Here is a 14462-nt window from a genome sequence, read left to right on the forward strand (position 1 = left end):
AAAAAAAAAAAAAGAATAAGAATTAAAATCTTACCTTATATTAATCTTTTTTTATCCATCTCATAAAAAAAAATTGGATTTGTTGTTTGGTGTATTTATCTATTTTAGATCATTGAAATCGTTGATGATTCAATTAAAAAAGAAAGACTTATCTTTTTTCCTAAGATGATCAAAAGTGATCTTTAACTATCAAATTTTCTTCAAATAATGATGTCGAAAAGGGAACTTTCGAAATTTACTAAATTTAGAAATATAAATAGTTTTAATCATTCCTTATAAGCGGAATCTTTGCTATTTGAAGAAGTATGAAATAGGTCAATCTTTCCTATTGAGTCACGTGAAGATGCAGAATCAAAAAGAACTCATTTATTCGTCTTATTTATATATTAAATATTAATTAATATGTTAGATAAATTAATATTAGCGATGGGGTCTTACTAAAGAAAAATATTTATCCACCTATCTCTATAGTAACCTATATCTATAGTATATAGATATAGAACAAAGTATAGGTTATGGTGTTTATACACCAGCCCAACCAATGACTATTCATGATTCCATAATTGAATCAATTCCATACCGGTTCTTAGAGGAATGTTATGGTAAAACTTCGTTTGAAACGATGTGGTAGAAAGCAACGTGCGACTTGAAGGACAGGATCCGTTGTGGATTTGTACATCCACCATTTTATGTAGGAATGAAGGTGCTCTTGGCTCGACATCATTGGTTCTGTTTCATTAGAACCCCTCTTTTTTTGTTGTCTTGGAATGTAAATAGTCCATGATGGAGCTCGAGTAGAAAGTATTAATTTATTTCTCGGGGCAAGGGTCTAGGGTTAATGCCAATCAATAAAAAAACTTGGAACAACTTCGTAAATATATTTTCGGTATGGAAATCGAAAGAATCCAATTCGAGCAAGTTTCCAATTCAAAAATTTCTTGGAATTGATCAAACTTTTTCGATCCAAAGTGTTTCACGCGGGAATCCATCAGATAAGAATGAACTGATCTCTACAAGAACAGTCACGGGCTGGAGAATTTGCATGGACTATCGAAAGTTAAATCTAGCTACCCGGTAAAAGTACCACGTTCCCACTTCCCTTCATTGATCAGATGTTAGACAGATTGGCAGGGAGGTCACANACCCTAGAGTTTGAGCTCTTGCACCTGGAAAATCGAGAAACTCCTCCAGCCAAGCCATCCATCGAAGAACCACCAAAGCTGGAATTAAAGCCATTGCCGGTCCATCTCAGGTATGAATTTCTTGGACCTAACTCCACATTACCTGTTATTATCTCGTCTAGTTTGTTAGATGTGCAGGCTCAACAACTATTGCAGGTACTTAAGGAGTGCAAGACTGCTATTGGATGGACCATGACAGACATAAAGGGGATCGGCCCCGCCTACTGTATGCATAAGATTCTACTAGAAGAGGGATGCAAACCTTCCAGGGAACACCAAAGAAGGCTGAACCCCAATATGAAGGAAGTGGTGAAGAAAGAAGTAATCAAGTGGTTAGATGCAGGAATCATTTTCCCAATATCTGACAGCAGCTGGGTTAGCCCAGTTCAATGTGTTCCTAAAAGGGGTGGCATGACGGTAGTTAAGAATGATAAGAATGAACTGATCTCTACAAGAACAGTCACGGGCTGGAGAATTTGCATGGACTATCGAAAGTTAAATCTAGCTACCCGGAAAGACCACTTCCCACTTCCCTTCATTGATCAGATGTTAGACAGATTGGCAGGGAGGTCACATTTCTGTTTTCTGGATGGGTACTCCGGGTACAATTAGATCTCCATTGCACCGGAGGACAAAGAGAAGACCTCTTTCACTTGCCCGTATGGCATTTATGCCTTTCGGAGGATGCGCTTTGGCCTATGCAATGCACCCGCCACATTCCAACGGTGCATGATAGCCATATTCATTGACATGGTAGAGGATATAATGGAGGTGTTCATGGATGACTTCTCAGTGGTGGGGAACCCATTTGATGAGTGCCTGATAAATCTGACTCGTGTGCTAAAGCGGTGTATCGAGACTAACTTGGTTCTGAATTGGGAGAAGTGCCACTTTATGGTACAAGAGGGCATAGTCTTGGGACACTGGGTGTCAAGCAAAGGAATTGAGGTGGATCGTGCTAAGGTTGATGTGATAGCAAAGCTACACCCTCCAACTTTGGTCAAAGCAATCAGAAGCTTCCTCGGGCATGCCGATTTCTATCGGCGATTCATAAAAGACTTCTCAAAGATCACCAACCCTCTCTGTAAGTTGTTAGAAAAAGATCCACCTTTCTTATTTTCTGATGATTGCAGGGTAGCATTTGAGGAGCTGAAAAAGAGGCTAGTCACATCACCTATCATAGTTGCCCCCTACTGGGATCAACCGTTCGAACTCATGTGTGATGCTAGTGACTACGTAGTGGGGGCAGTGCTGGGACAGCGGAAAGACAAGCTGATGCATCCAATATACTATGCTAGTAGAACGCTGAGTGGAGCCTAGCTGAACTACACTGTGACTGAGAAGGAGATGTTGGCTGTGGTGTTCGCTTTTGACAAGTTCCGATCATATTTGATTGGTTCCAAGGTAATTGTATATACTGACCACGCAGCTCTCAGGTACTTAATTGAGAAGAAGGAGTCTAAACCGCACCTGATTCATTGGCTGCTGCTGTTGCAAGAATTCGACCTCAAAATTCGTGACCGTAAGGGCACAGAAAATCAAGTCGCTGATCATCTATCACGACTTGAAGGAGCTGAAAAATCAGTCGAGGTCGAAGAGATCCTCGAAACCTTTCCAGACGAGCAACTGCTCGCTACTAATCTTGAGGAAGCGCCATGGTATGCAGGCTTTGCTAATTACCTGGCCAGTGGTATATTTCCTCATGACCTTTCATTTGCCCAAAGAAAAAAATTTTATCGTGATAGACGCTTGTATTATTGGGATGAGCCTTATCTGTTTAGAATATGTGTTGACAATATGATCCGGAGGTGTGTCCCCGAGATAGAACAATCTTCTGTTTTGCAGGCTTGTCACGCATCGGCATATGGAGGACATTGGAGGGGTCAGGACAGCTGCGAAAGTGCTTGAGGCCGGATTCTTTTGGCAAACAGTGTTTAGAGACGCGCACCTATGGGTGAAGGGCTGCAATGAATGTCAGCAGACTGGGAACATTTCTCGTCGTCACGAGATGCCCATGAACCCGATTCAAGAGGTGGAAGTGTTTGATGTCTGGGAGATTGACTTCATGGGTCCCTTCGTCAGCTCTTTCGGCAATAAATACATACTTGTTGCTGTGGATTACGTGTCCAAGTAGGTAGAATCTACTGCGTTTCCTACTAATGATGCAAGAGTGGTGGTGGGATTTTTTAAAAAGAACATATTCACCCGATTCGGGACACCACGAGCGATTATCAGCGACGGAGGCACTCACTTCTGTAATAGAGCCTTTGAAAAGTTGCTTGCAAAGTATGACGTACGCCTCAAGGTGGCTACTCCGTATCACCCGCAAACTAGTGGGCAGGTTGAAGTGTCCAACAGAGAGATAAAGACTGTGTTAACCAAGACTGTAAACGCCACAAGAACTGATTGGGCGAGAAAGCTAGATGATGCACTCTGGGCCTACAGGACCGCGTTTAAAACACCAATTGGTATGTCACCGTATAAGTTGATGTTTGGAAAGGCCTGTCACCTGCCAGTGGAACTTGAACATAAAGCGTGGTGGGCATTGAAGCAGTTGAACTTAGATATTGAAGCTGCAGGCACAACTAGAATCACTGAGTTGGATGAGCTTGACGAGTTCAGACATCTTGCTTTTGAGAACACAAGATTGTACAAGGAAAGAATGAAGAGGTTACACAACCAGAACATCGTTGAGCGACATTTCAAACCCGGGGACATGGTATTGCTCTATAATTCAAGATTGCGGCTGTTCCCTGGTAAGCTTAAGTCAAGATGGTCTGGACCGTTTCGAGTGGTTGAAGTATTCCCTTCAGGTGCTGTAGAGATTGCCACAGAGAAAGACTCTCGTACATTTAGAGTCAATGGGCAGAGATTGAAACTATATGTGGGCATGAACGAACAAAAGGAATGGTCTGAGATCCACCTTACTGAACCTCAGAGGTCGAGCGAGCCTTAAATGCGCTCACTTGCGTCGTGTCGCGACGTTAAATCAGGCGCTGCGTGGGAGGCAACCCACGAATGTGTTGTACGTATAGTCTGTAATGTCATATAAAAAAAATAAAAAAAAGAGAGAGGTTGAGCGAATCTTGCACTCGTGCTGCGTCGTGCCGCGACTTTAAATCAGGCGCTTCATGGGAGGCAACCCACGATAGTAGAATTTCTAACATGTTGTATATATGCAGGTTAGTGCGGAGGACTTTGCATCACGAGCCTGGGCATAACATGGGTAAGGTAGGCATTAAAAGAGGTAAAAATAGTGCCTAAGGGGCAAAACAATGAAAAGAACCTCAAAATTGGCATCCAGGAACTGTTTCACCGCGGTCGCGGCGTAACCGCAGTGGGACCGCGGTCAGAGACCATCTCTGAAGTTGGTTCACCGCGGTCGCGGCGTAACCGCGGTGGGACCGCGGTCAGAGACCCTCTCTTAAGTTGGTCCACCGCGGTCGCGGCGTAACCGCGGTAGAACCGCGGTAGGTCGGGCCAGGCCCGGGTACTATGGTCCGAAAGAAGCGTAGGAACTCGGGAAGCACTTCCGACGTGTCGACGTATGATGCCACCCGGTTCACGTCTGAGGAGGCACAGGACAGGTTTCATGCTAAAGCTACAAAAAGCTTTGTCCCTGAGATCGCTATTGACAGGGCTGCCCTCCGTGTAGAAAAAATGGACATGTACGAGGAAATCAGACGGAGGTGGATGGAGTTATTGTTCGAGGAAACTGAAACGGCCAACCCAATGATAGTCCGGGAGTTCTACGTGAACTGCCCGGAACATATGTGCCGTTCTGTGGTTGTGCGGGGCAAAGTGGTAGATGCCTCACTACTGAAGCTTCGCCAGGTCCTGCAACTGCCTCCGTTCACTGGTGAAAATGATTATTACCACAATTCTCCAAGGGTCGATTGGGACACTCTTGAGTCAATATGCTCAGGGGGACGGCCAGTTTGGATACAGGAGTACATGAACCTTCATTCCAAGTCATTCATATGGGAGGCTAAGTGCTGGTTCACCATTATTTGCAGCAGGTTATTGCCCACGGGCAACACGTCAGATGTGAACAGCTTACGGGCTCTATTGGTTTGGTGCTTCGTAACCAGGAAGGACGTTGATGTTGCTAAAATCATTAGAGATGAAATGATCCTCCGGTCACCTCTGATGACTAAGGGGTTTTACTTCCCCTCACTTGTGACGAGGTTATGTCTGCTGGCTGATGTCCCCGCCAGTCCTATGGATGGAACTTTGCCCACAAAAACAACATTCAGAGCTTCGAAGATCAAAGTGGGCAGAGATGCACCCACTCCCATTGATCTTGACGACGATGATGACGTCCCAGCACCCATGGCACCACCCAAGAGATCTTATGATGCTGCCGGCTCCTCTCGGCAACCCCAAACTAGGGCGGAGTTCTCTAGATCACACTCCAGCCGACCCAGGTTGCCTTCTTTGGAGGAAGAGGTGGCAGAACTTTGCACCTCGGTGGATGGCCTGCATGTATGTTTGGATGCCATGTCTAGACGGCAAGCCAGGTCTGAGAGCCGGTTGATGGCTTGGTTCCGCACTATAGGGAGGGCCTGTAAATTGGACCCCAGCACCGTCTCTGACTCCGACTGATGACCAGGGAAGTTTTCTTACCCTTCTGCGCTTTCATTGTTTTATGACATGGGGACATGCCATATTCTTTTTGTGTGGGGTGGGAGATTTGATTTAGTGTGTGTATTGTTAGTGTATATATGCATTAAGTATGTTGTAGTTTTGTGTTTCTGTTATTGCTTGTATTTATGTTAGACGTCACTGACTTGGTCCAACGACGGACACTTGTCGACGGGTTTCTTGAGGGCTAAGGTCGGATAAAAAAAAATCTAGAAAAGGTAGGAGATTCTTCCTGATGACGGGCCACATAGACAGTATTCTTGAGGGAAGTAGTCTAATAAAAAAAACCCAAAAAGATTTTATTTTATTTTATTTTATTTTTAGGTAGTGTAGTAATTCCCCCTTGGTTTTTCTTTTGACCACGGTTCTTTTCCAAGGGCTTTTCTTGAAACGGGTTAGGTAGATTTTGTTTTTTTTTTCTTTAATTTTTTTTAGGGCCCTTAGGACTCTCTTGGGCCAAGATAGGTGAGGGCAAGAATGCATCCCGTGGTGTACATACCTGCAAATACTTCAAACGAACTTGAGGGTGCGACGTCTAGGCTCACGTGTAGACTCTTAATCTTATGCCTTAATTTTGCACACCTTGTCTTACTTGAACGCTCATGTGAGTGTGTTGACAAACTAATTCGGAATGAGTTACATGCCAAGTGTATGAGGTAATACATGTATTCTATGCTTGCATGCGATACCTAGAACTTGCCCGGTGTGTGTGCAAAGCGAAATAGAAGTTGTTTGGTCTTAGAGATGATTTAGGCATTTCTTTGTGTAGCCTATATAATTGTGAATCCACCTGTACATATTACCATAGTTAACCTCTTTGAGCCTACAATCCTTTTTCTTTGGCAACCACATTACAAGCCTTACCCATTTGTTTGAATTAACCATCTATTTGAACCTTTTCACCTCTCATGAGCACTTGAATTGTTATGAACCTTGTAAAAGTTAAAGTGTGGGGTGGTCGGTTTGGCTTTCGAGTGGAACTAATTGAATAAGGAGAAAGGTGCACTGTTTTGAAAAAGGAAGAGCCACTTGAATTGAAAAAAAAAACTCCTCGATAAGTGGTGGCTCTTGACGCAAGTGTGCTTAAAGAAGAATGGGGTAGTTACATTGATGTGAATGTGGAATTTTGGGGTGACATAAGGATGGGGTTTGATTGATAAAATGTATGTATTAAAGTGCTTAGGGAGATGTAGTCACTCTCATATCTAAATGTATCCTACCCGTCCCGTAGCCTACATTACAACCAAATGAAGCCCTATTGATCTTAGACTGAACAACTCGATTAGTAGAGTATTACACTAAGGGCAAGCTTATGGTGTATCTGTGTAGCATTTGAATGTTCTTTGCTGAGAGTGAGTGAATTCGTTCTATCTACAGTTCCTTGTTATTTGATTTCATGTGTGTGGAACTTCTCTCAAAAATATGATGTGAGGGCATTTAACTCAAGAAGAAAAAACAAGTCTTCACTTCTGTTTAGAGTACATAGAGTAAGCATGAGTGTGGCATGGCATTAGAGTCTTCATCTGAGGTGTGGTTGTTGCACTGCTTAGGTTGTTCCTTCATAATGGCGAGTGTGACATAAACAGGGTAATGCATCAAACGATTAGGCCTAGAAGTGTAGTTCAACTTGCTCGAGGACGAGCAAAGATTTAAGTGTGGGGTGTTGATAATAGGTGAATTAGACTATAATTAGGCCCTAAAGAACCACATTTTTGTATAACTTTATGGTAAAAAAAATGATAACCAAATGCTCTGATTAGTGCTTTTCATGCTTTGCAGGCTATATCAAATGAAAGAAGTCTGTGGAGTACTTTTGGGATCAATTACGGAGAAAAGGAGGCCAATCATACAATACCTACAAAGTGCACCAAGCGAAGGGACAAAACCAAAACTGAAGCTGGCCTGCCGCTGTCCGGGCGTAACCGCGGTAGGACCGCGGCAGAACATTGCTGCAGATTCAGAGGACCATTCTGGCCGCGGTCCTGGAGTAACCGCGATGGGACCGCGGCAGGACGCAGAAACTTTAGGGACCAAAGTGTCAAGTCGGGAAAACTTGGTGTAAAACCCTTATAAGATGTAGAAATTCGGCCACATTAGGGCAGGCTTGATTGGGAGATTATTTTGGCAGGACAAAAGTGTGAGATATCACCCAAAAATATCATAGTTCTTTATCTCTTCTTTTTCTTGCTATTTTCGATTATGAATATTTTCGTAGTTTATCCTTACGTTGTTATGAGTAGCTAAATACTTTAGTCTAAGGTTTCGATGGAACCTATTGAAGGATGAACTTCTTGATTATGTTAATATAGTTTGCCAGTTAATCTCTATTTGTTCAACTACGTGTTTGTTGTAGTTAATTGATAGGATCCTCAATTAGCTGTGCCTATTTAGTGTGCATAACTCGGAAGAGAGTGCATATTTAGGTAATTGTTGAACAACACCACTCCCAAAGTATAAGAGGGATCTATAACTGCGGGTTTAAAGGCGGGATTAGGGATAACGAAGCTTTGGGTGCAATCTAAAGTGAGCTGTAATAAACAAAGTCAGCTAGCGTATCTCGGGAGAGTGCGTCTAGTAAATTATCGCGATTACTCGGGAGAGATTTACGGTAAAAAGATTGCTCATGATTGATAGAGATGTTTTGGTGAATCTATATGAAACATAACCGGAAGGGATTCCATCTATAGGGGAAATCACTACCTTAGAACCTTCTCATTATTGTTTACAACCCAAGCATATTTAGTTTACAGCTGTTTATTTACTTTCAGTCTTAGTTATTAGAAATACCATCAACTATTGTTTACAACGTTTGGGGAAGTTGATTATAAAGAATTTAGTAAGTCCAACAAAAGTAATTGATAGGTTAATTCTCTGTGGATTCGACTCTGGGCATAAATACTCAGGTTATATTTGCAACGTCCGCGTGTCCTTTTATAAGGCATAGTTGGGCGTGATCAGTTATCGGTTTATCGATAAACCGATAAGATATACTAAAAAGATAATTTTTTTATTTTTTTAATTTTTTTTACCCTTATTCTATAATACCCTTTCCTTTACCCTAAGTCCCTAACCCTATTATTTCCTCTACCACATTTAAGGAATGGTCATATTTAAAGTTCAAAGGAATGAAGTTCAAATTATTGGAAAATAAAATTAGCCGTGATGATGTATTTTGTTTTTTTTATACCGTTGGAGTGTTGGTGACATACATTTGATCCCTTACTTTAGTATCGTTGCATGTGCTTGTTGACACAATTTTTATATTATAAATGGTGTTCGTCTTATTTTAGCTTCTTTTTGTCCATATTAGTTAGGCGTGTTTATAGCGGTATACTTTCCGTGGAATTCCGCAAATTTTCTTATTGGTGAAATCGATAACCGAATCGATAAGCCCCAAAAATCGATAAATCGAAATCGAAAAAATCGAAACCTTATTGAAACGATAACGATAAGCATATGTACAAATCGATAATCGATAAGTAATTATCGATAAGGGTCAAAATCGAATCGATAAATCGAATGCACACCCCTAGCATAATGTTTAAGAAAAATAGTTGCTTATAGAAATGCTCTCCATATTCTCTAGCTTTAAGGGACTTTAAGAATAATTTTGTCTTTAACCATGCTAATGCATGCATTAGAGCCTTGGTATTACTAATGTCATGTTTTTCTATTCATTACTTATGCATAGGATAATGTCAAGTATGATGTATAACTAATAGAAACATTAGTTATACACAAGTTGAAAAAAATATACCAAACAAGGCATTAGTAATACATACAGCTAATGTCTGCATTACGCTACTTACTTCTCTTCGTACAATGATTCTTAAAGCTGTAAATATGCACCTCCGTCTATATATATGCCAGTTTTCGGCCACTATTGTACGAGCCCCACAGACTCAACAACTACAAAAGAAAATACAGTTCCAGAATTCAGAGATTAGTGTTGAGTGGTCTTTTCATTGATATTTCAGACTTCTCCATATAAAAGAAAGAGCTTCAAGCATTCAAACATAAAAAACCGCTAAACATCCCTCCCATTTCTTCCCCTGCTCCATGAACGGTAGCTTATAACAAGAATAACTCTTTTTATCCATTTCTATGGACTATGTAAATCTTCTACTTCTTCTCCTTATGTTCTGTACTTTCATGCAATCAATTCCTTGTTTGTCTATAAAGCAATTACAGCAGTCAGTTATTCTTCCCCTCAGAGCCAAGAAAATATCATCCTACTCCATCCCTAAACCACCTAATAAAGTTGCTTTCCACCATAATGTTTCCCTTACAGTCTCTTTATCTGTTGGATCGCCTCCACAACAAGTTACCATGGTCCTCGATACAGGGAGTGAACTTTCTTGGCTTCATTGCAAGAAGACTCCAAGCACACCCTCCACGTTCAACTCCCTAATTTCTTCTTCCTACTCTGCCATCCCATGTTTGTCCACCATATGCAGGACAAAAACCCGGGATTTCACGCTACCCGTTTCTTGCGACACGAATAAGCTCTGCCATGTTACGCTATCCTATGCCGATGCTTCTTCGGTCGAAGGTAATCTTGCTGCGGAGACTTTCCATATCGACAATTCGAATTTACCCGGGATGGTGTTCGGGTGCATGGATGCCGGTTCAAGTTCAAACCCGGATGAAGACTCCAAGACTACCGGGTTGATAGGAATGAACCGTGGAGCTTTATCTTTTGTTTCCCAAATGGGTTATCCGAAATTCTCTTACTGTATTTCGGGTCGTGACTCTAACGGCGTTCTCCTATATGGAGAAGCAAATTTGCCATGGCTCAGACCCCGGAAATACACACCGTTGGTTCAAATGTCAACTCCGTTACCCTATTTTGACCGGGTGGCTTATACAGTCCAGTTGGAAGGAATCAAAGTTGCGGGTACGGTTTTAAACTTGCCCAAATCCATTTTCGTACCGGATCATACCGGAGCGGGTCAAACCATGGTTGACTCAGGTACCCAATTCACTTTCCTACTTGGCCCGGTTTACACAGCATTGAAAAATGAGTACATGAATCAAACCAAAGGTATGTTAAGAAACTTGAACGACCCAAATTTCGTGTTCCAAGGGGCAATGGACTTGTGTTACCTAGTGGAGTCGACTCGTACGAATTTACCCCCATTGCCAGCAGTAACTTTGATGTTTCGAGGTGTGGAAATGAGTGTCACTGGGGAAAAACTACTCCATAAATTAGTAGGGGTAACAAGAGGTAGGAATCAAGTTTACTGTTTTACCTTTGGAAATTCGGATTTACTAGGGATAGAGGCCTCTATCATTGGACATCATCACCAGCAAAATTTCTGGATGGAATTTGATTTGGAAAACTCCAGAGTTGGATTAGCTGAAGTTAGTTGCGAATTGGCAAGTCAAAAATTAGGACTAGACCTTTAATTAATCTTATTTTTATAGAGTTTAGCTATCTTGGTGAACCATACCTTTTTGTTTCTATGTCTCTTACTAGTTAAATTTGCAATTTGTATTTGTAAATAAGTAAGTGTGGTAGGACTATGTACAATCCACGGTTTAGCTGTTTCCCGGATGGGCCATTGAGTGGTCATGCCAAGTTTGTTCTTTTGTTTGATTGAAGAAAGCACAGCCAAAGCTGTGGAAATTGGGAAGTGTGAAAAGATTTTTCTGTTCTCAATTTGTGGGCACCATTACGTTTATAGTACTAGTAATATTCTGCTAACTTTTCTTTGGCTTCTTCTCGTGCAGCAGCTGGCCTGATATGGGTGGTTGATTTTTCTTTTTCCTGGTCATATCACTCTATTGTCTTTCTTTTATTTCAATGAGTAAACTTTCAATGGACAAACATATACTCCGTCCGTTCAAGTTTATGTGAACCTATTTTTTTTATAGGTCTTTCCAAAAAGAATGATCATTTTCTAAATTTGGAAATAATTTTGCTTAAACTTACAACTCTATCCTTAATGAAAAGCTTTTATAACCAAACAAATACTCTGGACCCCTTTTTGACTTGTTTGAGACCACAAATTCCAAATTTTTTTTCTTAAACTCCGTGCTCAGTCAAACAGGTTCACATCAATTGAAACAGAGGGAGTATTTAAACAAAGTGTGTATGAACCCGGTTTATACTGCAATCGAAAAGAACAGAGAAAAAAAGGATGAGACAAATTTGTAGAGAGTTGTTGAAAGTGTTGACTGCAAAGGTCAGTTGGCACGGCCGCCATATGGAACGGCGTTTACACGAAGGTATTGTCATATGAGTCAGCTCTCAAAGGATTTTCCCCAATTTTGGTTTGGAATAAAATGGTCAACCTTCCTCCTCACAAATCGGTTGATTTACCAACAAAATAATTACTCTCAATTTAGGTGATAGTTTTTTCTTATTGGTCAATTCCAAAATAAATAATATCCTATATTTAGTAATAGTGTAATTTTAAACTTCTCATTTTACTCTTAATATGATATTATAACTATAAAATTTTATACATCGTATTTTAGATTACAAATTTCAAAAATCTTTATTTTATTTTAAAACTTTGTATCCAGTCAAATATCACCAAAATAAATTAGGTAGGGGATTATGTAATTGTAATTTTACGCTATTATAACTGCGAACGGCAAAGTTATAAAAGTATAATGCTTTCTCATATGTTTTGATATAATTATAGAAGAATATGTCTTTCTTTAAGAACTATGCCCTTTGAGATGTATAAAGTAACTGCATAAAAATATAAAAAATACATCAACATAAACATTTGTTAAAGATATATTAAGAAGACTATAAATTTTAGTTGTAAATTTATGAACTACCTTGCTCACCCGGTTCAACAATAATAATCCCTGTAGCTTAGCCACCCACGACTAATTCAATTCACTCTTCTTAAAGCTTTTGTAAAATGGTATCCGTCCTTCGTTTTCCCCTGGAAATCTCAGACACAAAGAGAGGATACGAGCTAATCTTTCACTAGAGGAAAAGCTGGCGAAAAGCATAAAGCTTGCGTGCTATGCTCTTGCACTCTTTCTATATGTGAAGCTGAGACGGGAGAAAAAGCGTAATTCTCCGACGTCATAGGTTACCTTTCTATCTTCTTAAGAGAAGAAGAGAAATCATATGGATTCAAGGCGATATCCCTCTCCATCGTTATAGAGTTCTTCTGCTCTAATCTCCAAAATCCAATGTAGAGTACAAGATCGATAAGCATACATTGGTTGGAAGTCCGAGCATTGAAAAGGAAGGATGCTTTCAGATGCGAAAGGCCATGCTGAGATACAGTATGTGATCCATGGATCTATGATCGGGAAGCAATATTCAAGCTCCGGCGCTAATTTGCGCTCTTTGGGCTTTAAAAAAAAAGAACCTATCTGGTCTTGTTTTTGTCAAGACCCTAAACCCAGACCCGGTCATGATGGCGCCTCTCGTGAAGACAAGGCCAACCGACACATTTTCAATCCAGTTTTTAAGCAATTAAACAATGAGCATTTCGTCTAAAACATGATATAAACTCAGAAGTAACAATGACAATACAAAACAATTCGCGGAATACAATCCAACTCAGCCCGGTACCGGGGTGTCACTAGTCATGAGCATCTACTAAGGTCCAAATACAACTGACAAAGTCTAAAATATACTAAGTACAGTCTAATAGTATAAAGAGGGAGAAAAGCAGTGCTGCGAACGCCGGCAGCTACCTTACTAAACTCCGATGACTCTGTCTCCGATCAACCAATACACGCAACCGGGTCCAGAAAAATACTTGAATCTGCACACAAGGTGCAGGGAGTAAAGTGAGTACTCTGACTCAGTGAGTAATAATCATAACTAAAGTCTGAATGGTAAGAAATCACGAAAAGTGCATCAACATGCTGTATAGAAGCAGTTCAAAAACCAGTAAAGAAGCAGTGAAGCTGTAAAATCCCTTAAAACATCTTAGCTCAGTTTGAACTTCTTTGAAAATGACTTTTTCAACAGTTACACAAATGAATGCAGAACAACTAGTGCAGATAAGCACAGAAATCCGCCCCTCGGGCACAAATACACAATTAAACAGGTAAATGACAGGCAAATAAGAAAGATAAGCATATAAGGTTCGCCCCTCGGACACAATGTCAACAAATCCGCCCCTCGGGCAATATCTCAGAACAGTACCAGCCCCTGGGGCAATCACATGGAACAATATCAGCCCCTCGAGTAATCACATAGAACAATACCAGCCCTTCAGGCTATATCTCACATCACAATGGGTACCCGCGCTCACTGGGGGTGTGCAGACTCCTGGAGGGGCCCCTTACGGCCCAAGCGCAATAACAAGCCATCTCGTGGCATCAAATCTAGGCCCTCGGCCTCATATAAATCAAGCCACCTCGTGGCGTACATATCTCAGGCCCTCGGCCTCAAATCAATATCAATGTTTCCTCACAACATAGGCCCTCAGCCTTACTCAATCAAAAATCTTCACAAGCCCCTCGGGCAATAGTAAAACAGTATTTCTCAGCCCATACATCATTTAAAATATCATTTAAGTCTCAAAACTGAGTAAAAATGTCTAAGTAGTAAAACAGTGGAAAATAACATGACTGAGTTCAAGTAGTAAGTTAAAACAGTGAGGAAATATCAATGAAAAGCCCCAAAGGGTTCAAATAGTTGGCACTAGG

At 40.9% G+C, this 14462-nt stretch overlaps 1 protein-coding gene across 1 annotated transcript; it reads left to right on the top strand.

The window, feature by feature from the left end:
* Window positions 1-9507: 9507 nt before the first annotated feature.
* On the top strand, window positions 9508-11487 carry LOC109237582 (aspartic proteinase PCS1-like). Its single transcript, XM_019403902.1, has one exon. The coding sequence runs from the start codon at window positions 9930-9932 to the stop codon at window positions 11232-11234; it is 1305 nt and encodes a 434-aa protein (XP_019259447.1). The 5' UTR covers window positions 9508-9929; the 3' UTR covers window positions 11235-11487.
* Window positions 11488-14462: the final 2975 nt, after the last annotated feature.

This window comes from Nicotiana attenuata, unplaced genomic scaffold (assembly GCF_001879085.1).
Source record: "Nicotiana attenuata strain UT unplaced genomic scaffold, NIATTr2, whole genome shotgun sequence".
In the NCBI taxonomy this organism is placed as follows: domain Eukaryota; kingdom Viridiplantae; phylum Streptophyta; class Magnoliopsida; order Solanales; family Solanaceae; genus Nicotiana; species Nicotiana attenuata.